This window comes from Prinia subflava, chromosome 16 (genome assembly GCF_021018805.1).
Source record: "Prinia subflava isolate CZ2003 ecotype Zambia chromosome 16, Cam_Psub_1.2, whole genome shotgun sequence".
Taxonomy (NCBI): domain Eukaryota; kingdom Metazoa; phylum Chordata; class Aves; order Passeriformes; family Cisticolidae; genus Prinia; species Prinia subflava.
In genome coordinates, this window is record NC_086262.1 from 4406638 (window position 1) to 4432351 (window position 25714).

At 47.7% G+C, this 25714-nt stretch overlaps 3 protein-coding genes across 16 annotated transcripts in view; 1 reads left to right on the plus strand and 2 right to left on the minus strand.

The window, feature by feature from the left end:
- The window catches only part of LOC134558914 (rho GTPase-activating protein 7-like), a 52583-nt gene extending 52290 nt beyond the window's left edge, over positions 1–293 (plus strand). For all 13 annotated transcript variants that reach the window (XM_063413234.1, XM_063413235.1, XM_063413239.1 and 10 more), the window contains one exon: positions 155–293. The gene's annotated coding sequence lies outside the window, so the exon portion shown is untranslated. The remainder of the gene's footprint in view (positions 1–154) is intronic.
- On the minus strand, positions 124–16780 carry RARS1 (arginyl-tRNA synthetase 1). 2 transcript variants are annotated; one of them, XM_063413249.1, is made up of 16 exons: positions 16688–16754; positions 15075–15174; positions 11448–11582; positions 10756–10944; positions 7427–7538; positions 6340–6440; positions 5810–5931; positions 5379–5499; positions 4942–5071; positions 4509–4613; positions 3473–3651; positions 3023–3132; positions 2318–2423; positions 1429–1601; positions 614–861; positions 124–271 (listed from the first exon to the last, which is right to left on the minus strand). In XM_063413249.1, exons 4-16 carry the CDS (start codon positions 10906–10908, stop codon positions 162–164), a joined length of 1770 nt encoding a protein of 589 aa, XP_063269319.1. In that variant the 5' UTR covers positions 10909–10944; positions 11448–11582; positions 15075–15174; positions 16688–16754; the 3' UTR covers positions 124–161. The 2 variants fall into 2 exon arrangements, with proteins under 2 accessions (XP_063269319.1, XP_063269317.1); XM_063413247.1 differs by lacking the exon at positions 15075–15174 and having other exon boundaries at positions 16688–16780.
- A 1067-nt stretch (positions 16781–17847) lies between these two features.
- The window catches only part of WWC1 (WW and C2 domain containing 1), a 66237-nt gene continuing 58370 nt past the window's right edge, over positions 17848–25714 (minus strand). The window contains exons 16-23 of the mRNA XM_063413232.1: positions 24933–25085; positions 24328–24428; positions 23431–23581; positions 22603–22764; positions 21127–21219; positions 19914–20144; positions 19086–19207; positions 17848–18592 (exon numbers count right to left, since the gene is read on the minus strand). Of these exons, the coding sequence (XP_063269302.1) occupies positions 18526–18592; positions 19086–19207; positions 19914–20144; positions 21127–21219; positions 22603–22764; positions 23431–23581; positions 24328–24428; positions 24933–25085 (1080 nt within the window). The 3' untranslated portion in view covers positions 17848–18525. The remainder of the gene's footprint in view (positions 18593–19085; positions 19208–19913; positions 20145–21126; positions 21220–22602; positions 22765–23430; positions 23582–24327; positions 24429–24932; positions 25086–25714) is intronic.

The window sequence follows — 25714 nt, forward strand, 5'->3', positions numbered from 1 at the left end:
CTGTGCTCACAGCCACTTGTCTGCCTCTGTATCTGCAGCTGCTGAAGCCACACTCCTTTTCCCTCCCCCTCTCCTTTTTTTTCCCTTACCACAACCCCACTCCAACAGACAGAGACTACTCCAGTTGTTTAGCCCCTTTATTGTCATTCCACAGGGAACTGCTACATCCTCTGCACAGGCTTAATCCCCAGGATGTCAAATCCTTTGGCCATGACGGTGGCAGTGGCTTCGCACAGCAGCAGCCTCCACATGTTCACCTTCACGATCTGGCCTGGAAAACACAGAGGAGCTGGAGTGGCTGCACAGAACAGCAGTACCTTCCCCAGGAGGAGCCCTCCACCCAAACCCAGGCCTGGACTGGCACATGGAACCCTTCCTGCTCTCCCCAAGCCAGGCACACTGACACTCCTGTTTCCAGATGCCTGGCTCTTCCCAGCTCTACTCATCCTTCCTGCTCAGTGAAAACATGGGCTCTGCCAGTCTCTGTCAGTCCTCCCACATGGACACAGTAGTGTCACAACAGCCTTTCCAACACAGGGTAAAACCCTGGAGATGGATGTGACACCACAGGATGTGACACAGGCACAAACAGCAACCCATGGCAAACTCTCACCAGTCTGCCTGTCCTTCTCAACGCAGTAGCAGCTGTCGTAGAACTCGGTGAAGGTGGTGGCCAGCTCATACAGGTAGTCACAGAGTGTGTGCAGTAACAAGTCCTCCAGGATCTTCTGCAGAATCTCAGGAAACCTCAGGATGCACTTGCCCAGTTTCCACTCCTTCTCATGGTCAAGGACAAGCACCTCCTCCCTGGCTGCCTTCCGCAGCATCTGCTCATCGATGTTGGCCAGGCGAGCAATTGCCCTGGAATGGTCCAAAGCAGAGTCTGTTTGTGAGGGCTCCACTGCCCAGGGCCAGCCTGGTCCCCCTCAGGGCTGATGGCCTCCCTTGCCCAGTCCTGGGTGACCAGGCCAAAGAGGATGGTCAGCCCCCAGGGACATCCAGGAGGGCACTGCAGAGGAACACGGAGGGATGGGCTCTAGGCACCTGCATCAGCAAGGACAGCTCATACTGCCAAGCAAACCAGGGCTCAGGGTGCCAGAAAAACTGGGGGCTGGCAATACCTGAGCTGAGCAGTTACTGAACACAGATGCATCCTTTTCCAACCACCTAAATCCTCTGCTTAGCAGAGCACCCACAGTCCCCTCCCTGGACTGTGTCACACAGAGGAGCCATTTCGGGTGGCACTGGAGACATGGTGTGCAATGACAAATAAAATCTTGTCTGTGGTGCATACCAGTGTAGCTGGCTTCTCTTACAAACACCCCAATGGCACTGATGTGACTGTCACCCCTTTGCCCACGTGTCCCTGTGTGACACAGGTGCAGAGAGCACCAGCACCAAGTCCTGCAGTCCCTGCACGCCCCGCACCTGATGCGTGTGAAGGCATAGAGCAGATAGGCAGCCGTGTTCCCTCGGTCATCCAGCATCTTGTCAAAGGAGAACACGTAATCGTTGAGTCTGTTGTGGGACAGATCTGCGTATTTGATGCATCCAAAAGCCACCGAGGTCTGGGCAGCTTTCAGCTCTTCTGGCGTCAGGACCTGGTGCAATTCCAAAACAGGCAACAGTCACGAGGAGAATGAAGCACAACGCACAGGCCTGGCCTCTCAGCAAGGCTCAGGAGGAAAGCCCAGGCTCTGAGGGGATGTACCCACGTGGTGCTCAGTTCACACACACCTCTCTGCTTCAGGGCACCAGACAACCCTACAGCCACCCCTCCTGCAATCCACTGGCACCACAGCCCTGCTCGGGTTAGGGCTGACTCCCTCTTCTGACAGCCCACAGGACCTCTGTGGCCCACAGCCTGCCAGCTGTGATGTGCTCTGCTCCTGCTTCTTAGAAACTGCATGTGCACGGAACAAATGTTGGTCCTCCTACCCTTATGGAACATTTTGGTCAATCCCAACACTTGCAAAACACTCTCTGCTGGAACAGTGGCAGCAGGGCAAAGCACTTCGTGCCTGACTCCGATGAGCCCTTTAGAGATTTTCAAGGGTTTTTTTTTCCTTGGTTCCTGTTTAAAAAGGGACTTTTCACTTTCACCCTACACTACACTTCCCAGTTCCACTGCCTCACACTGTGCTTGGACAGACTTTGGTCATTCTCTTACATTCCATTTCCCACACTGTCCAGTTAGTTCTCTGCAGGCCATCAAGAAGCAAGACAGACAGAAATCTCATGAAGCAATGCAGAGTCTGTAAGTCTGTGAACACGTCTGGGAAGTTCTCAGGAAACCCAAGCAATCTGTCACAACTACCTTGTCCCGTTCCTTGTCTTTCAGCTTGTCCATGGCTCGTTTCAGCCCTTCCTCCAGCAGGTCTATGAGACGCACTGTGTCCCCTGAACGAGTTTTGAACTTCTTCCTGAAAACACACAGCCAAAATGACCAACAGGCAAAACCCCTCCACCCTCTGCCTAGTGCCTAGCTTAGGAAAAAAGCACAAGGCCTTTTGTATTGAAGAATTTGCCATCACATGGACAGCTCCAAAACTGAGAGAGCACTCACAGCATGGTAAGCAGGAATGGCCAGGAAGGATTCAACTCAGAACTGTCCAGTTCCAGACATTAAGCAGCACACAATACCAGTACCAGACTTTTCCAACTTTTGTTTCATTTACCATGAAGGAGGTAGAAAGTAATGAAAATCATGGCCTTAACCACTGCCATCTTCCAGTACCCACATTAGCTCCCACCAGCCAATCCAAGTGCCCCTCACCAGGCAGCAGAAGCCAGGCTCGAGAGGGAAGGTGACCACAGCAGCAGTGACTGTGTGGATCAAGGACAATGACACACAACACAATGACACAGTTACGGGAAACAGCATAGGATGCAGTGCTGTCCTTTGGGGTTTTTTTGGTGTGCCACATATGTACTTATCAATGACTGAGAGCAAGTCTCCTGCATTCACTCAAACCTTCTCTCCAAAGCACAGACAGAGGAAAAAGTACACCCAGACACTTACTTGTCTTCTCCCAGCACCACTCCAAAGGCAGCATGGGCCACTCTGGTCACTTTGGGATCATACCAGCCCATCATCTGTCCAGCTGCAAACACTGTTTGGAGATGCACAGACTGCAAGGAAATAAACACCAACAACTGGTTCTCAATCCACTCCTCCAAGTGCAGTTTCTCCACAGCTTTATCCTATTCGCAACAATGCTCTCACAGTAAGACTCAAAGTGTTCTCAGCTTCACAGACAAATTCTGCTGTGAAAAGTTCAACCTTTCCGAGAGTTTTCCAGCTTTACAGAAGCAGCAACTGCCAAATTCCCATCACAGCTCAGATAAGGAGTAAATATACCAATCACACTAAAGACCCTGTGGTGTTCTACCTGTGTTACTGTTGCATCCACATTTCACACACTTTGTGCTGACCAGCACCAGCAGTTACAGCAGCAGGTGCTGAACTCACCTGGCCACTATCCACAACGTAGATAAGGATGTCACCCTTCTCCTCACACAGCCTGTGCTTCAGAGCAGCCAAGTCTGATGTGTCATACGTGTAACCTCCGTCCGACTTCATGATCGTCAGCGGGACAGGGAAACCGGGCACGAACACCACCTTCCTGCCATCATCAACCTGGACAAACCCTGCCACAGCAAGGGAAAACACACACTGCTCAATCACAGCACGCAGCCTCTGGGCCAGCAGCAACACTGCCCTTCCCTGCTGATAGCAGGAAAAAAGGCCACACACTCACATAATCAAAAATATGAGAAGACCCACCCTTGTCAACACAAGTGCCATTCTGTACAGCACGTCCAGAACTACGCACAAGGAAGATTTGCACTAATGTGGCCTTACCAGGAAAGACCTAATTCAAAAACTCCCATCACTTGCATCCAGATCTGCCTGTACAGCCACAAACCCACCACAAAATATGGCATTAAAGGCAACAGAAACTCTACAGAGGTATGATGAGGACTCTGCACAGAGCCTTTCTGAGGTGAGACAGTCAGAATACTTCAGATGGTGAGACTCAAGAACTGCAAAATCCGGACAGGAACACAAAACCAGAGACTTTTCATGCAGCAATTGGCTTCTTGCCAGTTTCAAAGTCAACATGATCCAAAAATCCCATTGTCTTCTCAGAGATTTCTCAGACAAAGTTCCCACACAGTCACAACACTAAGACTAGGAAGTCTGTCATATATTGCTCTTTGACTGTATACTCAGACTACAATAAACTCCTGTAGTACCCTTTCCTACTGCCTACAAGTATCACAGACAAAGTGCTTTTGATGTCAGCAAGAAAGAGTCAGGCTTTGTGGAATGAGGAAAAGCCACAAAATATCCTTTTAGGAAAGAAACATGGCTGAGAAAAAAAGCAAAGGTGGGGAAGATGCAACTTGAAAAGCATCAGCCCTACACCCTGCTGAATATGCCTGAGGTTACCATGCTCATCCTCACAGCTGCAGCACTTCTGACCTGAGACCAAAAGCCTCACCTTTATCTTCAAATTCTTTCACAATGTCTTTCATCATCTCATGGTAGAAGGATTCCCCTCTCTCTATGATTGTGATGTCCAAACAGTTGTAGATTTTCTGGAATTCTTGAAGGAAACAGAACAAAATACTCACAATTAAAGGCACACAGTGGGAACCAGTGGCATGTTTACCAGTGGGTACAGCAAGGCCCAAAAAGCATTATCCATCTCTTGGTCAGGCCATCAGACTAGGACTCAGGAGACAAAAGATTTAGCTGAAAGTCTCCACTTAAGACAGCCCAGTACTTTGGTTGTACTGGCTTTTTGCTTTCAGCTTCTCTCAGCAGTGTGGCAGTGATTTTCAAGAGAAAACAGAAGGGTGTGCTCAGACATGAAGTGAGGAAAGCCACACTGTTCTATGGCTGAGACATGACTCCAGATGTGGCAAAGTCACCTCTGCGTGACACGTCACAGATGAGGTTCCAGGCTTTGATGAAGTCAGGGTTTTTGCTCTGCAGCAGCACCACACATTGGTAGGCTCGCTTCTTAAATTCCTCCTCTGTGTCAAACCTCCGCTTGGATTCCTGCAGGGAAGCAGGTGGAAAAGCACTGTTTTCTCCCCTGAAACAAACCACCATTCCTAACAGGCTCTCCAAGTGTGCTTATGTCAAGACAGAAAGGCTATATGCTTACAAAGGCCTTTGATTGTGCCCCTTACAGACAGTTCAATACCAGAGACCACAATTCATCACCCTGTGGCTGGTTAGCACAATAATCTACTAGCAGTGACTGGATTCTTTCATTTCTCCAAAACTATGCTGCAATTTGTAAAGCTCCTCAGTCTGCTTTTCAGATGCTGACATAAACATCACATTTATCTGCTACACATACCTTGTAAAAAGCCTGGAGATCACCAATGGGAGGAGAAACAGTTAAGTAATCTGGAAATTTGTCCTGGAGGTGAGCAATGAGCATTCCAAACTGTGTGCCCCAGTCTCCTAAATGGTTCAACCTTGTAACAATTGAAGAGGACAATAATAATCATCTCTTAAACATATGCTTTAGGATACACACATTTTAAAAATATAGATTCTGAAAGAAACACACATAATACCAGAAACCCAGCCCAGGCAAGCTCCCAAATTTCACTGCACTGAAGCTGCTGCCCACCTTGACTCCTGACCCTGCTATACTTGCTCAGCTTGTATCTCCTACCCATAAAGGGTTATTTGCTAAGTGCTTATAAACTAAGACCAATACAGAACAGAACAGAGACAGGGATTGCCCAAAGAGCCCAGCAAGCCCACCCAGCTGAGCCTCACCTCAGAACCTCGTAACCGGCGAACTCGAAGAGCCGGCACATGCTCTCCCCGATGATGGTGGAGCGCAGGTGGCCCACATGCATCTCCTTTGCAATGTTGGGGGAGGAAAAGTCCACCACCACCTGGGGCACACAGCCAAAAAAACACATGAATAAAAGGCACACCACACCCACACCTCCTGTGTTTGATCTGGCTTTGGTTAGGGGGAGCAGGGGGAATGAGAATCCACTGACCCTCAGCAGGGAACATCAGAGCGAGCTTTGCTGGGCCCAGCTGAGGGTCAGGGGTCACTTCCACACTGACCCGGGCACAACCCCCACCCCTGAGAGCCCTGTCCCTCAGCCACCAGAGACCACAGCAAGTACAGGTGACCTACCCCATAGCCCCTGTGCCACATCCCACACTCTCTGCTCTAACAACCTGCTGACACGGACATCTGCTCAGCACATCCCTTCAGGGGGAATTTCAAAGCTATCTGCAGCCCAGAACATCTCCCCTGTAGCAAGATGGCTGTGTGCTCACTGCTGTACCTTTTTCCTTTTGCCAATAGCTGGTGGTTGGACTCCATTGATCAATAAACTGCTCAGCTGCTTTGACACAAAATCCTTTCTCAAGTGGACATTGATAAAACCTTTGCAGGAAAAAAACAGCAATGAGTGCTGGGGCTGCAGAAGAGCCTCAAACCATTTTTTGTTTCCTTTGTCCCTGGATTTCTGTTTCCATGCAGAGATCCATTCCATCAAGCACGAGAGCACATGAAGTCAGCTTGACACAACATTTTTCAGTCACAGGACAACAAATCTGTCACTTTAAGACAATTTCTGTCCCCAGATTAGAAGAATCTGTTCACACCACTGTAGCCTTTACTGCAGGAGTCAGATGCTGCAAGCTACACCACTGACATAACTCCTTTTTGTACTCAACAATGACTTTACAGAAACAATTTTTTGTGAGAAAATAAATAATTTGCTTTCCAGAATGCAAAACCAAATCTTGCTTTATCTTTTTTAAAGATTACTATCCTAAAACATATAGTTTCATCTGGGATAATTTATGCTCATGGTATGACACTGTCTTGCTTCTCCTGCTTCACAGAGCCAATGAACAAACCCTAGCCCTAGAAGGGCTGTGCAATGGGATTTTTGTGTTTATGCTGAAGGCCTCAGGAATATGAGCCCTTGTATTTTTCCCTGGGTCACACGGACTAAACAAATGCAGTAATTAATAACCTCCATGCTACTCCAGCCTCTCAGTTCTGCAAGGTCTCCTCACCATGCAAACAACTGCGAGGAGGGCTGTTGATTTTTGCTGTGATTCCATTACTTGATTCCCATCACCAATATTGAAAGAGGAAAAGCTGGACCCTTAAGGATCAGTGGAAAAATTGCTCATTAAAGGGCTCATGTTCATACCTGCCAATTCTAATACAGAAGGAGATTTTCTAATGCTGCACAAGTCTGAGTGCTACAAAGCTCACCAAGACAGAAGAAACTAATTCGCCATGAAATTGCAGTTATAAACCACAAAACAGCAGAATTCAACTCAGCTTCCCTCTCACTATGAAACTGCCCTTTTTGCTTTAAGATATAAAAAGTGTGTAAAATGAAACTATCTTACCAGGACCAGCAATTTCGACCTTCTCAATGCATTCATTGGCAGGAATATTTTTTGCTATTTTCTCCGCAATTTCTCTTGGGATAACCTTCTGTTCCCTGGTTTTGAGCAGCATCTGGAGCACAAAAAATATCAAGTAAAATTCAATCCTCTGAAACATTCTAGAGAGCAAAATACAGAGCACAGAAACTGAGGCACTGAAATATCCTAATGGTCCTTCAGCTTCACAATACAGAGACACATACAAAGAGAGACTTCTCTAGCAAATTTTACAGATTAGATCAGTTCTCCACAGCAGAAGCCTTCACTGGACCCAACATGTTCAGCTCCTTCTGCTCAGAGCAGTCCCTATGTCAGAAGAAAATTCCCAGGCTATTTTTCAAAACCTGCTAAGTGGTTTGGCAAATTTGAATTTTTCTAAGTTAGTAAAAGGGACAAACCCTTTAAAAATCAACATGGCTGGCACAGTCCTTCAATGCTTCACAACCCTGTTGATCAGTCTCATGGGTGTCCTCAGCTCTGCCAGCATTCACATTTGAAGTTCTGAACTGTGCCTCCAGCAGATGCTGAGTGTGGTTTCAGAGCAGGTCTGTTTATTTATGATTAAACACAACCAAAGCAAACTGCCTTCAGTCCTGTCTTAGTCTCGAGCTTAATAAATAAATGAATGAATAGATTAATAAGTGAATAAATAAATAAAATCCAACAACCCAAGCAAACAAAGATAATCCCAGCACTACACAGTTTTCTTCAGAGCATCAGAAAAACTGCTGTTAAAGTAGCTCTCCATTTCCCTGGAGACATGAGCAGCCCTCTGTGAGCAACTCAAAGAACACGACACAAGTTTACATACAATGATAGCATCAGAGTGGTCTGAGCTGGAACAGACCTTTGAAGATCACCTAGTCCAAGTACACAACTTCCCTGACCATTCCCAAAGCACCTTCTCCCACAGCTTTTTGCAAATCTTAAAAAAACACCCTTTAGGAGGATTCTGTAAGCTAGCCAACCCATCCCTTGCAAAATGCTACATTCGCACTTGTATAAAATTACCACAAGTATTTGTTTCTGAGCACATGATTTTCTGGTAGTACTGTGAAGTGTTTGAAAACAATCCCATTGAGGCCACAAAGATGATGTACCTCTGTCAACTCAGAATTTACACTCACTGCTTGTATTAGTTAATTTACAGTCTACACTAAATGTGTTTCTATTAAAGTTTCAGTTTTCGTTTTAACCTGTCATACACAGGATCCTTACAGGACGGTAAAGGCTGAAAAAGGGCAAGAAAAGAAAATCTCAGTAGCTTTAGTGTTACTCAAAGTGTCATCTACAGGAAAAATAAATGCAAACCCAGATTATGGGCATGTTACACCAGATTACAGGCGTGTTATCTGAATCATTCCAGAAATAGTTACCACACTCCCTTACTCTAAGCAGCAAGTGGAGCTCCTGGCTGAAACCTCAAGCATTAATATGCTAATGAGCTCCCAGGAAAACAATAGGCATTTGTGAGGGTCCTTTCCACACCAGCGCACAGCAGGGAGAGGCTGCTGCCTGGCACGTACCAGTGCTGCCCCTGGCAGGGCACTCCCCACTCCGCTGGCACTCCCAGTGACCCTGACCTGCGTTCCAGCTCTGCCCAGGGGACACCCTGGGGAGACCTGCACCACAGCCAAGCCCCTAAAACAGGCTGACACAAAGTCCCCAGCCCGCTGCCCTCATCCCCTGGCTCTGCCACACTGACACACTGCCTGTGTGAGCACAGCCACGCTCTAACCCAGTGCACAACCTGCCTGCCCAGGGAACAAACTCCACAGGCAAGGCCAGCCCTAGGAACCCTTATTCCCCAGCACAGCTGCCAGCCTGGAACCCGAGGGCCTGGCTGGAAGGGGACTGTTCAGACACCGAGTTATGTGAGCCATGCCGGCCCTGGGGAGCCTGGACTGCTCGAGAATCCCAACCGCGACTTAATTGGGGTAACGCGGCGGTCAGGGGAGAGGCAGCGCCCTGAATCCCGTGTCAGTGCACTCACCCAGGGCAGCAGCACTGTCACAATATGCTAATGAGACCGAGGGGACACACGGGATCCGGGAGGGCTGTTTCTGCTGGCACTGCAGCCCAGAGCCTGCTGCCTGGCACGTATCATACCCGTGCTGCCCCAGGCACGCTCGCTGTACGGGACAGCAGAGTGCCATGACTGGCAGGGCATGTTCAGTGTCAAAACTGCCAGTCTCATGGGTTAATAAAGGTGAATTAACCACAGGATGTGTAAGAAAAGGAGCTGTTTCTGTTTAGATTGCCAAATAAAACATCTGTAATTACAGAGTGTCTACTTAGTCACCCAAAGGCATCAATGCACTGAAAGTCTGGGCGCTTCAGCACCTACATTTGAACACACTACCTTCTGTCTCCCACACGTCCTGGGTTTACTTCAGCACAGTCCCAGCCTGCTGAGCAACTGCTGAACTGTCTCTGACTCTATTTGGGTTCTCTTTGTCAAACTGCTTGTACCCAGGGAATTAACAAAAGATCTTAAACAAAGGACTGAGCCAGAGGACCATGAGGGGCAGTGCCCGAGCAGCAATCCACACCTGGCTGGCTCTGAGAAGGCACTTCCTGAGCACGCCCAGGCCTGACAATGCCCAGTTTCTTCTGCCTGAAGCTCAGAGAGGGCAGTTTGGGATGTAAGACACAGGGATCCTAACTCAACAGAGCATACAGGGCAGCACGTGGGCCCCTTTGCTCTGCTGTGTGTGTCTGTGAGCAGGAGGAACCCCCAGCAATGGGAGGTGTGAGCCAAGAGGGGAAGCTGGAGATGCCCCTTTGTCCCCTGCCCTGTGAGAAGGGGGTAGGTGCACACAAACACGTGGGGATATTACACTTTCCTGGCACTAGAGAAGAGCAGTTAGAGATATGCAGGTGTTTCTCAACATTTTGCAATTCTCCAGAATCGTGATTTATTGTTTTGCTGTTTTCAGTTCCAAACATACAACTCACTAATTGGTAGTTAATTGCACATCATTAGTAAATCGATGCAGCACTTAAATCCTGATTTGATTCAGATCCCACAAACCCAGCAGTTTTTCTGTGTCACACACATTAACTCTCTCATACCAGGCACCTGAACAGAGGTTTAAAGGCCAGCTCTGTAAAGGCCAATGCTTCCCTTAAAATGTCATTAAATACTCACTCAATTCTCAGCCCAGGTACCTGAAGCAAGCCCAGAATAAGTCCTATATTGCAACTTTCACAGTTCTGTCTATCCCTTAACTTCCAACAGACAACATCCCCATTTCTGCTTCTTTGTTGAGATTGTTTACATCATTTACCTGTGATATTCCCATGGCACTGTTGCACTGGTAGTCCCCAAATTTGGGCTGCTGACTTGGTGTCACCACCAGAGGAGGGTTTTCTAAGTCTGGGTAGGCAGCCTGAATGGCAGCTCCAAAGATCTCCTGGAGACAGCTGTTGATATTAATCATGCTTTTGACTGACTTACTTCTTTCTTCTTGAAGACTCTGAAAAAGAAAACCACCAGAATCCAGAAGGCTAAATTCACAACATCTGAGGAGCTGTTACATCTCACTTTTCTCCCTGGCTGCCTGGCAAAGCACAGCTGACAGATTTGGCTGACACCTCCAGGCACAGGAGCAACATATACAACATGAAAATCATATGATTCTCCTGCTGAACTTCCCAGCACAAACCCTCCCCTGACTGCAGGGCTGCATTACTGCTCACACCTGTGCTGCTGAGCCTGGGACAGACCTCAGCTGGGCCACCTGGCTGAAGACAGCCCAAGACATGACCCTGTGGGTTTACTGACCTACTGACATTTTCCATAAAACAGGTTTCAGTTTAAGAACATAGAAATACCTGATGTGCCACCAATTAAGGTGTGAGAATGCAGAACAAGCCTGCTGTCACACATCAAAGCTGTATCAAACTCACACCATTTATTTAGCTTGTCCTAATGAGAACAAAAAACACATGGTACAGCAATGATTTCTTACTCCCTTACCTTCTTAAGGAAGTTTAGGCGGTACTTGAGTTTTGCGTTTTCGTCTCGCAACCCTTCTAAACTTGGGGAGACTCCCAAGCACCCAAAGTTCTTCAGACGCTCAATTTCTGCAGTTAACAACTTGATCTCGTTTTCCTGAAAAGAAAATTGAGCTGTCACAGTTGATCCTGGAGAGAGGAGGTGAGGAGCTGCAAGATCTTGGGCACAGTGCTAGTTTGCCTTGTAAAGGTAACAGCAATAACATGTGAGTTGAGTAATTCCACAATTAATAGCTGAAGAATGTTTCAACTTGTGTGAAAAACAAGGATTCTGAAACACTCTTTTAAAAAGGCAGCGAGAAAATAGTCTCACTAATGTCAAGACAGAAGTACAAGAAAGACAACAGGACATGCTAATGAGATATTACCCAAATAAGCACTTTCTCCAGCTTTTTAAACAAAGATATCAAACGATTTGACTCAAAATTTCCTAAAGCCTCCTTCAGCCTATTTCACCATCTCACAGGCCACAGTTTCAGAGAAAGAAACCACGACCACTCACACAATCCCAGCAAGCTCAAACCCCCCTCAGAGACAGGAATGGCCGAAGTAGTGTGTTGCTCCACAGGGACATTTCTGCAGGGTGCACTCACTTCCACCTGGCCACACAACCTGTCCTGGAGGAGATCAATGTCTTCTCCCCTAAAACTGACATAAGGCATTCAGGAGCACTTGGGAATTTCAGGAGAGCCTATATGTTCCAAACAAACTTCTCTGTGTCCCACCAGATTTCACAGCCCCACCTCAGACAGATTTGTCAGCAGCCAAATGGTTTGAAGCTGCTGCAAGGAGCAGGAATCTTCCTCACCCCACACCCTAAAGAAACCAAATAGCTGAAGTTTCCTCTCTTGTTGTCCATCTCTTGCTCTCCCCCAGAGCAGGCTTTGTGCCCTGAGCCACAGAGCTGGCTCTGACACAGGGTCCTGGAGGCCACTGAAGGTTTGAGGGACTTGGTGCTGCTGTGGAGGGTGGCAGTGAGCACTGCCCACCCTGGCTTGTCACCCCCTTGGCTCCTCATCCAGGCTCTCCTCTGCCAGCACTTCCACAGCAGGACGCAGCTCAGGCTATTATTGTAGGCCACCAAACCTTATCAAAAAGGGGTCATTTACTTTGTTGCTCTTGAAACAATCAGACTATTTAATTAGGAAAAAAAATGGGACACTGAATCTCTTGGTCTTGCATGCCCACCTGAACAACAGCTCCCAGGAATGCTGTTGTGAGTAACTGCAATGCTCAAAAACCTAGGCTCAAGCAGAACAATCTTAAGATTGGTCTATTTGTGGGTCAAGCTGAAAATCAGTACTTTTGAGGTCATTCTTCAGTTGTGCTTCAGTTTATGGCACACTTCTGTTACAGCTTCAAGGTCCCCTCAGCTACACAGGAGAACACAATGCTGCATCCTGCAGTTTGGATGTGAAGAAACAGGACTTTGAGGAAAAATCCCAAACCTCACCAAATCCTCTGGTTTAGCATTTACACAACCAAAATCACTGACCAGCACAGCTGTACCTTATAAGCAACTCACTTCAAACAGCCCCATTTCAGCTTCTATTTTCAAAACCCAAGGCAGGTGTCCCAAAAATGAGTTTTTCTCTCATTTACACACATACACAAACCTTCCCCCACAAGCAAAAACAAATAGATTTGTTTATTTTCAACTTTTCTTCCTGGCCTGATCTGGTAGCATTTCACATAATTTATAGACCCACCTGTAAAATCTTCTGTACTTCAAGTTAAAAAATAGCACAAGAGATTTCACTGTGTTTTCACAGCTGTGTCACTGTAAGTTTCAGCGGCCATTATTGCTACAAACATCAGAGCACTGACATACATAACTCATCCCTCAAGCCTAGAATGTGCTTTAAAGATAACTGTAAAGGTATCTTCTACCCCTAATATCATACAATTTGTAAATTCTGCGTCCACACAGTATTATCTTCCCTCTAGTGAAGTCACCAGCTTCAGGACAGGCCTCCAAAACCCCAGGGAGAGTTCTGCATCAAAGGCAAACATTCTCCAGAACCAGAAAATCACGTTCTGCTTTTGAAACTAAAATCCCTGCATGTCCAAGACAACAAGCAGCTCGCAAGTATTCGTCCTGCATTAAAAGATTCCCCCAAAGCTACAACTGGGACATTTCAGTACCACTGACAAGCTTTACAGAAGAGGAATGTGAGTTGGATTTTTCTACATAATCCCAAATACCTCTGGCCACCCAAGGGAAGACTCACAGGAGGTGAGATGACCAGTAACCTACTGGAGCTTCATTCCACACTGTTACACTACAAGTGAGGACCAGAAAAGAAGAGGATTATCCATGTGCATGGTCAGATGCCAAAACCAAAGTGCCCAGGAATCACCAATCCCTGGGCAGACATCCGGCCCAAAGAGTTCTTTTACAGGGTGACAATTAGCACTGTAATCACTTGGATTTGGCCAGAAGAGAAAAAAATCTAAAATACTGCCACAGTTCAGCAAGTCTCAGCTGCTTTTTTCCCATGACTACATTAAACCAGAAAATTCACAGCACAGGCACCTGGAAGCATTGGGGAGGGCCCCATTTCAGAATGTGACCAAGCCCAGCGTGTCACCCCAGACTGTCACATTTGTCTCTCCTGTTTAGTGCTCCTCTTCTTCATAAAATACCAGCAGCAGTCATTATGTTGTTACTGGAGTGTGAACTGAGAGCTAAAGGTTTCACCGTGGTGGCCCAGCTGCCTACCCCTGTGCTGCTGCTGCCATTTCAGTCTCTTTTCTACTGAGCTCATCAGAAGCTTATGGAGATGATGAAATGAAGTTTTCATTCAAAACGACCCAGCAGAATAGCCTGAACTCAGCAATGGGTTCCAGAATTGGTGGGGCTGAGGCAGGCACACAGCTGAGCACAGCTTTCCTCTCCAGACTGGCAGTGGGGGCACCCCTGTGCAGGGAACAGCACTCTCCACTCTCTGGTGACCAGTGACAGGAGACAGGGAAATGAAATGAAGCTCTGTCAGGGGAAGTTCAGACTGGTTCAGAAAGGTTCTTCACTGGGAGGGCGATGGTGCACTGAAACGGGCTCTCCTGGGAAGTGCTTGTGGCACCAAACCTGTGGGGGTTCAAGGAGCATCTGCTCCTTAACAATATGGATTAGTTTTAGGTAGTCCTGTGAGGAGTGGGGAGCTGGACCATGGGTCCCTTCCAGCTTGAGGTATGCTATGATTCTGTGACCCCCACACCCATAACCATGCTGAGCTTGCCTGGAAAAAAGCTCTTCAGATGTTTACATCAGAAATTACTCCAATCACAGCATCCTGTGATAAAGTTAATTCTCTAGCAAAGATTAATAACATGCCAGATGTTATTGAAAGTATATTATAAATGCTACATCCTTTCTAAAAAACAAACTACTCTACAAAATTACAGAGAAGCCTTGTAACTCCTCTCTCATGGTACCATCCAAGGGAGGAAGGGAGACAATACCAATACATCTCTGATCTAAAAAACGTGAGAAAAGGAAGGAAAAAGCTGCTGTTCAGGTCAGGAAGGGTCACACCCTGGTTTATTCTACCTGCACTATCCAGCACAACTTGTCAGTAAAGGGTCATACCTGATGACCACCTCACAAGGAGCTGTGGGAATTACATGAGGCCATGCTGACATCTCCAAGGGCTCTTTGCTCAGCTGAGTACTAGAAACCTTCCCCTCACCTGTGAATACAAAAAAACTACAGCTTTTTCAACAGGACCAAAATCATGCTTATGTCTTCCCTTAGCACGAACCCTACTTAAGCAGGTGGGTAACATGAAACTTGCACAGGCTTCTGTGTCTGGGCTTTAATATGACAGAGCTTTTCTCCATCACATTTAAAAGAAAAAAAATCATAAAGGAGAGAAAATGGCCCGAGAGAGCATGGCAAAGGGAGCAGAACACCTCTCTTCCTTCCCCTCCTTGCCTCCTGCTCAGTTTTATCTCTACTCCTACTCTGCCAAGCCCTGCTGAGCCGGCTGAGCACACACTGCTTGCTCTTTGCTGGGTTATTTTCCTGCAGGCTGGCTCCCCACAGGCTCCAGGGCATGCTGCAGCTGGAAACAGGGAGCATGTGGCTGGGAGTGACAGGCAGAGTGAGGCTCAGAAATTCTGCGTGGCCTCCTGCACCCTCCCGGAGTCAGAGCTGAACACTGCCCCTCCTGCTCTGCTTGCAGTGCCTGGAATCTGCTTATGGACTAAAGACCAAGCAGCAGTGCCAGCAAAGGGAGAGCCACCTTGCCAGAACACCTGAGATGTCCTTCCTCTCCTAGCAGCATCAACGGAGAATGGAAAAATCAGAGGCAAGAAGGAGTTGCAGAGATTCAACCACCATATTTATTATCTCAGTGCCTGTCGTATGTTTAAGTGGTGAGCAGAAAACACACTGAAAAGATGCTCAAGAGCGCACAAGTATGGCAGGCAGAAACCCAAAAGCCAAAGTCCAGAACCCCTCAGCTGGATGCTCCGGAAGAAATGGGCAAGGCACGAGAAGTGAACCTGGAAGAGTCAAAGGTTTGCTGAGGCTGCCTCTGCACTCCACTGTCAGCACTCGTCATTGACTTGGACAGACCTGGCAGTTTGACTTTTCATTATTATCGCCACTGAAATCGTTTCCCAAACCTCAGCACCTTAGGGCTGCAATAACGCTGCTGGAGGAGGCCGGGGTGCCAGCAGCACAGGAGCGCATCCCCCCGGTGCCCAGGGCTCCCGGGCCGGCACTGCCCTGGCCGGGTGAGCCTGCGCGGAGCACGCCGCAGCGGCGGGAACGGGCGGTGACACCCGGCCGTGCGGGGCCGGTCCCCGCTGACTCTTCGGGGAAGATTTTTCGGAGCGCTCCCACGATCGCGCCCCACGCCCAGGGTGGGAGACGAGGCAGCGCTGCAGCCCTGCCCTCAGACCCGGGAGAGACGGGAGCAGCCCAGGAAGCGCTGCAGTCCTGCCTGCTCTCCGCCTTCCCTTCCCGGACAGACCTTCCCCTCCCACGGGGCCCAGCGCCCCGCCCGGGGCTCCGGGCACTGAGCGGGCTTCGGTACCGGGGGAGCGCTCCCGGGGCTCGCCCGTCACCTCCGCCCCGCGGAGCCCCGGGGCTGTCCCGGTCGGGGCTGTCCCGGTCGGGTCTGTCCCGGTCCGGGCGGTGCCGTGCCCTGCCGTGCCCGGCTGTCCCGTCCCGCCCCGCCCGGCCCGGCCCCGCACCTGCCGCGCCAGCCTCGCCGCGGACTGCGCCACGCGCGCCTCCATCCTCGGGCGGCCGGAACCGGGGCTGGCACCGCGGCAACCGGAAGGCGGCCGGAGCGGCGCGGCCGCGGCGGCAGCGCCCCCGGGCGGCGGGGAGGACCCCGGCGGGATCGGGAACGGCGCCGGGAATGCAGCCCTGGGAACGGGGCCGGGAATGCTGTCCTGGGAACGGGGCCGGGAATGCTGTCCTGGGAACGGGACCATGAATGCTGCCCTAAGAAGGGGACCGGGAATGCTGTCCTGGGAACGGGACCATGAATGCTGCCCTGGGAACGGGGCCGGGAATGCTGTCCCGGGAACGGGAATGCTGCCCCGGGAACAGGAATGCTGCCCTGGGAACGATACCTGTAGTGTGAGGGGAACAGGGAAAGAGGGAAGGGGTAGGGAAAGGGGTAGGGAAAGGGGTAGGGAGCACCGCCACACCCTCCCAAACCCCCTCATTCCGTGTCACCACCCAGCACTTTAAAACGTGTCCCATCCCCAGCAGGTGGGTACAAAATGGGCACACAGGGACTGTTCAGGCAAGGAGGAAAAACCAACAAGTGACAGGGCCTGAGGGAATGGCTGGAGCTGTGCCAGGGCAGGGTTAGGCTGGATATCAGGAAAGGTTCCTTCCCCAGAGGGTGCTGGCACTGCCCAGGCTCCCCAGGGAATGGCCACAGCTCCGAGGCTGCTGGAGCTCCAGGAGTGTTTGGACACGGCTCCAAGGATGCCCAGGCTGGGAGCAGTGGTGTCTGTACAAGGCCAGGGGCTCCAGGGATGCCCAGGCTGGGAGCAGTGGTGTCTGTACAAGGCCAGGGGCTCCAGGGATGCCCAGGTTGGGAGCAGTGGTGTCTGTGCAGGGCCAGGGGCTCCAGGGATGCCCAGGTTGGGAGCAGTGGTGTCTGTGGGGATGTCTGTGCAGGGCCAGGGGCTGGACTGGGTGATCCTTGTTTGTGATCCTTGTGTGTCCCGTCCACCTCCGGATATTCCACAATTAAATGAAATGTGTCAATTACAGCATCGCATGTGACAAGACGTGAAAAGCTGTATGCTTCCAGCTGGCCACACAAAAGAACCCCAGCTGAGGTTCCGGGGGGATGAGAAAATTCACTCAAGACAAAAAGCAAGAAGGCAGGTTTGTCCAGAAAGGTCACTTTATTGGAAAAACCTAAAATGGACTTTAAACCTGCAGCCCTCCTCCCACAGCAGTGGTTTCAATGGGCTCCCCACGTTACCTTAACAGACCCATTACAGACATGAGCTGCAGTACAAATGTTAAAAGTGCAAGTATTCTGAACTTCACACCTACTTTTATGACCTGGCAGGAAACACAAATGCTTCACAGCTCACAGAGAATTCGTTCACAGCACTTGGGAGTCCCAGCTGGCTCCCAGCATTCCCCACAGGGTACAAAACACATCACTCAAAGGAGAGTCCAATGCAGAACATCATAGAAGGTAGGGGTGAGGTTCCTTCAAATTTATTTTATTGCAGTAAAACCTCTAAAAGGTAGAGCTGTACAAAAAGTCTAAACAGCATTATTTAAGAATAACAGCACCTTACGCTGCATTTGTTCTTATTTAAAATTCTATTTCCCAAAAATACATTCCTAAATATACAAACTATACAGTCTTGTCACTTTAATGCTGGTTTCTGTGATGATATAACTTTAACCTAAAAATCTTCAAAACATCCACATACTGACAAAAGCTCTAATATACAAATGCCTTGGTACCTTCATAATACCACATAAATAACTTCAAAACCCAATCTGCATTTGTAGAATTGTCCAGAAAGCAAATACTTTGTGGTGATCACACATCATCCGCAGAGAGTGTTGGGATGTTTATTCTTGGCCGTGTGAAAAATGCCATTTTCTCTCTGAAAAAAGATGATCCGTTGTTACTGCAACAGAAATCCTGCCAGAAATGTCTATCATCCACATGAGAATTTATCCCACCAGCTGTCCCCACAAGGAGCAGAGGTACATACTCTCACAACCGACACCTTTTATTTACTTATCAGACATGAGTTAAGCCCACAACACTGACCTTACCAAAAGGCATTTCAGAAAGGCTCAGCTTTTTCCTTTCTGGGTCTGTTGCTTAGGGAAGCAAAGGGCTGCTTCTGTGTTAAAGAATTTGTTGCCAGGTGGGAAATGACTTGGAGAATCCTGGTTGCTTTGATCAGGTGCAGTGCTGCAACTAATTTCCCTGAGTCAGACCTTATACTTTGATATGAAAATATGGAAGTTCTTATTTAAGCAGAACAGTTAACTACTTCTGCAGAGATCAGTCTTGCTCATCAGTATCTCAGTCATCCACAGAAAAATCATGGTAGAAGCCAATTTTTCCTGCCCTTTACCTATAATTACCTGAATGACTGCACTTCCAGAGGCTCCTTTCGACTCTGCCCTCGCAGCCTGTGGACGTCCTTGGCAGCAGCTCTCATCATTTTATCGGCCTTGAGCTCACACTTGTGTTCTGGATTTTGCACCTAAATGAATAATGGACAAGAGTTGTTTGCATTTCCAGGAGGAATTATCTTATCCTCACTCATCTCCAAACACAGCAGTATTTCAGCTGCAGGTCTGAGGGGTTTGGAAACTGTTGACTCTAGAAGACACAAGCCACAGAAGCTGAACTGAAGCTTGTCAACTAAATATTCTAAGGGAGAGAGCTTTTTGTAAGGTGTCCTTCCAGCCTGTGGTAAGAATAATGGCTTGTGTCATTACTCTCTTTGTATCTTCTTGATAGATCTTTGAAGGCAGAAGATCAGCACACACAAGAACACAGCACCCCAAGGAGCACCTCACACCAACTCCCTCCTACACCTGGTGCCAGCAGAGGTGCTGAGAAATCCCAGAAGCTGAGAAGGAGCCCTGTGCATGGGGGAGGGTGTGATGTACAGTAAGGTAAGTGCCAACCACCACACACCACACCTCCTGCAGACTGAGGGGACACACTTAGCACAACAGATGGCATTTGTGACTTCTCATATTCGCACCTCTGCCAGGACAGCAGATCTGTGTGCTGGTGAATGCAAGGGCTCAGGACTAACAGCCTGATAGAGCTGTATGTGGCAGACAACACTGACTAACAGTGCTCAGGCTTCATTTACTGATTGTCCAAAGTCCCTTGTTTCCAAAATGTCTCTATTTCTCCACTAAGTGGAACAAAACCCCAAGGCAGGTATGACTTACTCGTTTCTCCACAAGCCTCAGCAGCAGTCGAAACCTCTCATCATCCTTCACCCACTGTGGCAATTCTTTTTCACCCTGACTTTGAGCTTGTTCCAGCTGTTCCTTCAGTTCCCTCAGCACTGAGATCTCCTGGACCAGCTGGTCGTGCCAGGTTTTTGAAGCCTGCAGGTCCAGCTCCAGGTCCAGCGAGGTGCGGATCAGGCGCTCTGTACCGAAGGACTTGATTGAAGGCTGGAAGAGAAGCGCTGTGTGAACACAGTGAGGAGAACTGGCCCAATCACTCCACCCAGGAAGTGCCAAACACATCATGAGACCCTTCTTTCTAACACTTCTCTTCACACAAACCATCTCTGTTGTGCCTGTTTTCACAGAATGACTGAATCACTAGGCTGGAAGAGACCTTCAAGCTCATGGAGTCCAACCCATGCTCTAACACCTCAACTAAACCATGGCACCGAGTGCCACATCCAGTCTTTTTTTAAACACATCCAGAGTTTCCAGTCTGTCTTGAGACAGATACCACAAACTCAGGGAAGTCTTATAGATTAAAAGTATTTTGATTTCAGTGCTTCCACTCAAGTTCTTCCTTGGCAGCTTCTCAAATCGAACAAGTCTTGCTTGCACACCTTCCTCCTAAGTTTAATGTCTCATCTTCAGATGAATCCACACAGCTGCAGAAAAACCTGTGCTTTTTCCAGTAACATATTGCCTTCTGCTAGTTTCAAACACAAGCTGTCCCAAGAAAACCATCTCCTTAGGAGCTCAGTGTCAGTATCCTGGGGGAATTTTAGTGATTGCCATCACAATGGGCACAGGGGTTTATTGTGTACCATGGCATCACTACAGCAGGGTCACCTGAGACATCGTTCTCCTAATCTTCCTTTCCAGCTCCTCAAATTTGTTATAAATACTTAAGAATCTCACAACAATAAACACAGCAAAACTCTTTGTGCTACTTCTCTGAAAAGATGGAAAATACCAGGAACCATTTCCCTAAATTTGAAATGAATTTGAAATGAGTTCCAACTCATATGAGTTCCTGTCATAATCTGGTATTTCAAGGAATCCTTGAGACTTCTCACACACGAAGAAAAGGTTGTGAATGAAAGCATGTGGCAACTGATTTATGTTTGCAGATTTTTCCTTTAAAACAGTTTTCTGATTTTTGCATGTGTTTGTGTTAGAGAAAGAGGAAAGTGGTGATGCTTCTTACCCGTTTCACTCTGACACTTCGTCTCTCCATTGCATTCCGAACGAAGGGGGGCTTTTTGGATAGTGTGGAACTGTCACTATCACTGCGATTCAGCTGAAAAGGAAGGTGAAAACCACAAACTTTTCATGAAAGAAATACAAGCAGTGCATACACACAATATCAGTGAGACCAGAGGCTGTTGTAAGCAGAACTATGAAGATTTTGTGGAAGGCAGACAGCTGTCACCCCAGTCTGAGTAGGAAACATGCACTGGCACAGCCAGATCCTGCCACAAGCCTTGAACTCTGTCCCTTTTTGGGAATAGGCTGTGAGCAAAGAGAGACAACTGAGTTAGGCTATGATATGGGACTCTGCCCCACTGCTCTCTTCCTGTGCAAGTAACTAGGCTGAGCAAAACAGCCCAGAAAAATAAGCTGTTAGTATTAATAATATGACTCTTTCTTAGCATATGTAAAACAGGACTATTTTATTATGAGATTTCTGTTTTCTCTAATCTGTATTTTTCTATAACCTGTATTTTAAGCTAGTGCTGGAAGAGGTAAGTTTACCTGAAAGCTCTGCCCCTGGGTTTATCAGTTGAAGAGTTGCCATGTTACACACAGCCTGCCTCGTTTTCTGGTTGTCTGTAGACCCTTACAAAGAGCTCAGCTCAAGCAGGGTTTAATTTTAATTCCCTTCTCATGCCCCTTCTCAGAGCTGTGTGAGGAGGGGAACAGGCACTGGGATCTGTGTGTACTGGGACACAGCACCTGTACCACCCAGCACAGGCCACTGCTGCAGAATGAGCAAGGTTTGTTCCTCTGGAAGCTCCTGCTTCTGAACCAGGGACAGCCTACACAGCACATCTGGCTCAGCTGTATTCAGGGCTTGCCCACTTGGGACAGGTCCTGTGTGGTAAAAGACAGTGCTTGCTTGTTTGCCAATCCCACTTAAAAGATATTTATAGTCCATTCTGACCCTCAATTCAGGAAATAATTGTGTACAAACATTTCAAAGCAGGAGAAGTGACATCAGACCCAACATGTGGCCTGCTCAGTTACCTTCACACAAAGCACACTGGTGACTTTCCGGTTTCCACAGAGATTTTTTTGCTGATATTATCAGGTACTTACCTTTCCATTTCTATCAAGGTTTTATGTTCACCTCATCTGAAGTCAGGTGGACAGAGCTAACTGAGTTAGCACAGAACATTTCAAGCAGCAGTTTAATATGCAGCTTATTCATCACTCTTACAGCAGCCCTTCCAGGTCAGTTTGGGCATCTCAACAAGCTGCATGTGCCAAAATATATATGCACATATATATCTGATAAATTTGTGCTTAATGCTGCTAGTTCCAAGGCAAGATACTGTCCAGGAGATGAGGACAGAGCAACTTCTGAAGTCAGAGGGGGAGAGAAAGCACTGTTGAGTTTCTGTGAGAAATTCAGACTGAGTGAAAACGAGCACTTGGAAGCTCAGGGTTCCACTTTCCTTACCCGACACACGTACTGACTCTGTGGTCCTGGGGAAAATGTTTTGGAGCGGATGATGGTGCTACCCCTGACAAACTGAGATTGGGGTGGATTTGCTCTTTTGTCTTTTGGACGAACGACAGTCGAGGACTGTGCAAGGCTCTCTGTGTTGGTCTCTTTATCCACCTGAAAGACACAGAGTGCAGTGTAAATGCCAGCTCCCCATGTGCCCAGGACACACCCCAGGCTGTGTGACAGCCACCTGTGCCACGCCTGTGCTTGCTCATTCAAACCCAGACGTTCTTTAGCCCTTCTCATGCAGCGTGTCCTGACACTTCACTCCTGGAGCTCTGCTGCATCACCTGGATTGCTCCCTAAGGGCTCTGCATCCACTGATTGCTGTACAACACAACTGATTCCAGTGGGCTTTGCCTGTGGATCCAAGACATCACTGTCACCTGGCAATCCCACAGAGAGCGGGTATGATTTTAAAGACCATTATCTTACTTGTGCATCTGCAGCAAAGATCTAAATCCATGTACAGAGAGAGCTGTGTACAGTACACCCCTGTTTGACTACAGCTGCATTCAGAATTAAACAAGGTCAAAACCCCTGTCACGTTAATGAAAACAGTTTTCATGAGCAGCAAAAAGAAGGCATGAAATGGTGCTAACTGTGAGACAAAATGGTCCCACAGAGTTATTTACAAAGATTTCAGGTAGATAAACATTTAATCATCAATGATGAACTTTCAAATAACTGCTGTAGCCTTGCTCAGCTCAGCAACAGCCCAGTCAGCTGAGAAACGGGAAGCTTAAATCATCTTTCTGTTCAAAAGGCCCTTGAATGTACCTTCACTGCTATCTCTGTGTGCAGCTGGGAATTCAGACTTTCTTCTGTTTCCCACAGCGATTTTCCAGCACAGAATTCTTCCTCCTCCTCTGCTTCATTTTCACTGATCTCATCCTGTTCTTCCAGGAGGTCAGGAACCTCTTCGTCTTGCCTGAAAGGAACAGCTTTGTTATTGAACTGGCCTCTTGTGGACAATACTCTGGTGCTGGAGCAGGAGGTACCTCCTGTAAGCTGCTGGACAGAAACAGCCAGGTGTATGTGACAGGCCCTGCAGCCACTGAGATCACACAAACAGGCTTAGAAAGGAGAGAAGCTGCACCAGAAGACCACATTACAGTCATAAACCTCATCCTGATCTGGCTTCAAAAGAAGCAAGATGAGGGTTCAGCCATGTGGTCTGAGTTGAAGGCAAGTGCATCTTGAGGGGAGCTCTCAGGATGCCATTCATCTTAGTTAAAAAGTGTTACTGGACAAAATTGAAGCATTGTTTTAATACTCTTCAGCTCCCTTAAACTCACAGCAGGCTTTTCCATCAATCCCATTGGTCAGCCTTGCTTTCTATTTCAAATGTTGGACTTCTTTAAGGAAATCTGAACCATATAAAGAACAGCCCCATAAAGAACATTAAAATTCAAACAAAGCCTTGCACCACAGAGTGGAGTTTTCAGGGTATCCATAGAAGACTGTGCAAATAACAAAATTAGCATAGTGCTACTGACAATTTTCAACATTTATCAGCTTTGTTCTCATTTTCTAAGCACAATGTCCAGAACAGAAGAAACAGGATTTTTCACCAAAACAGAGAAGCCTCCCACAGCTCAGTATCATCTGCTTTTTCCTCTGCACCCAAATGCTCTGATCAACTCCACAGCAACAAGATGGTGGGATGCCACCTACCAGCTCTCTCCACTAGTTAAAGTGCTTCTGCTTTCCTCCAGTTTCTTCTCCACAGCTTCCAGTTCAACAGCTGTCTGCTCTAAGAGTGCTGAGACAGAGTCCTGAGGAGAGGAAGAGGCTTCTTGTGAAGAAATGACTCTCACAGACTGCAGCATGCCCAGCCCCTGTGGTGAGAACAGCCCCAGAGCAGCCCCAGCCCCACTGCACACACAGAGCTCAGTGCAGCCTCTGAGCAGAGCTGGCCCAGCTCCCCCAGCATGTGCAGCTCCAGCCCGGGCACCTTCTGTGCCCTGCATGTGCAAACTCTGTCTGGATTGCCCATCAAGTTCAGGCAGCACTGTGAACTGCCTGGTGGGCAGGGAGGCTGGAGCTCACACATCACTTACACCACATCCCTCAGCCTCCTGAGCAGCAGATTTCAGTGTTTAGCCCAGGATGTGGGCATACCTGGAATCAACAAGTTAATTATTTTGCTGCACCTAACGACACATTCAAGTTGTAAATATAAACACACCAGCCTTCACTTCTCTATAGTAACAGCTACACAAATCCTCTTGCTAATCCTGTTTACAAGAGATATGTTCAATTTAAGCAGTTGTTCTTACTGTTTTTTCAGTGCAGGGTACTTCAGAGTGGCTGTTTCCTTGTTTACTTTTCCTGTTTTGCTTCTGCTGGTATTTATAACTAAGGAGGTTATACCAACGTGTTGATTTCTCTCCGGATCTACATATTTCAGCAAGGCTAATTTGTGCTCCACCCTGTTGAGAACAAGAACATCGTTTTAGTGTAATATTAAAATGAACAACTACCACACCAGTCAGAAGAAATCAGAGTGAAAATCCAGGACTGCTTGATTTTGGCAAATTCAACAAAAAGAAAGATTGCCTGTTTATCCCATTTCACAACCACTAGTAATTCTTTATGTTTAATTATTTTTAGCATTGTCAAGAGCTTCTAATCTAAGTAGCAAGTGTTTCACTACAGCTCCACTGTACAAGAATCCTGACATACTAACAGTGCTACTGCAGCAAGAGAAATTACAGCCAGAGCTTTAAAGAGAAAGAACAGGGAACAAAGAGAAGGGAACGGGAGGGGATGACTCCCTTTCAAGAAATTTGCAAGGCTGACAAAAATCACTGACCAAACCCAGATGTTTTAGCTTTGTATACCCCATTTCTCTTCATCTGCCTTGTCATTTTTCAATACATTACATTTAGTACACAACCTGATGCACCCAAATCCAAAGTAATTTGTTCTCAACTGCAATACCATAAATGTTTCCAAAAGGAAGAAAACTAGTTAAAGTTTGGCATTAAAGCATGAAGGAGAAATATCTAGTGGTCTGACAAGGTAGTTCTGTAACAAAACATTTATCTCATAATTGTTT

Bases quoted from the DNA above. Each gene is read 5' to 3' on its own strand.
- RARS1 (XM_063413247.1), bottom strand. From the start codon at position 16,732: ATGGAGGCGCGCGTGGCGCAGTCCGCGGCGAGGCTGGCGCGGCAG. The intron at 5,932-6,339 runs GTACAGCAGTGA...TGTGTGCCCCAG, and splicing joins CTATTGGCAAAAGGAAAAAG to GTGGTGGTGGACTTTTCCTC. The intron at 5,072-5,378 runs GTATGTGTAGCA...GCTTCCCTGCAG, and splicing joins ATCTCCAGGCTTTTTACAAG to GAATCCAAGCGGAGGTTTGA.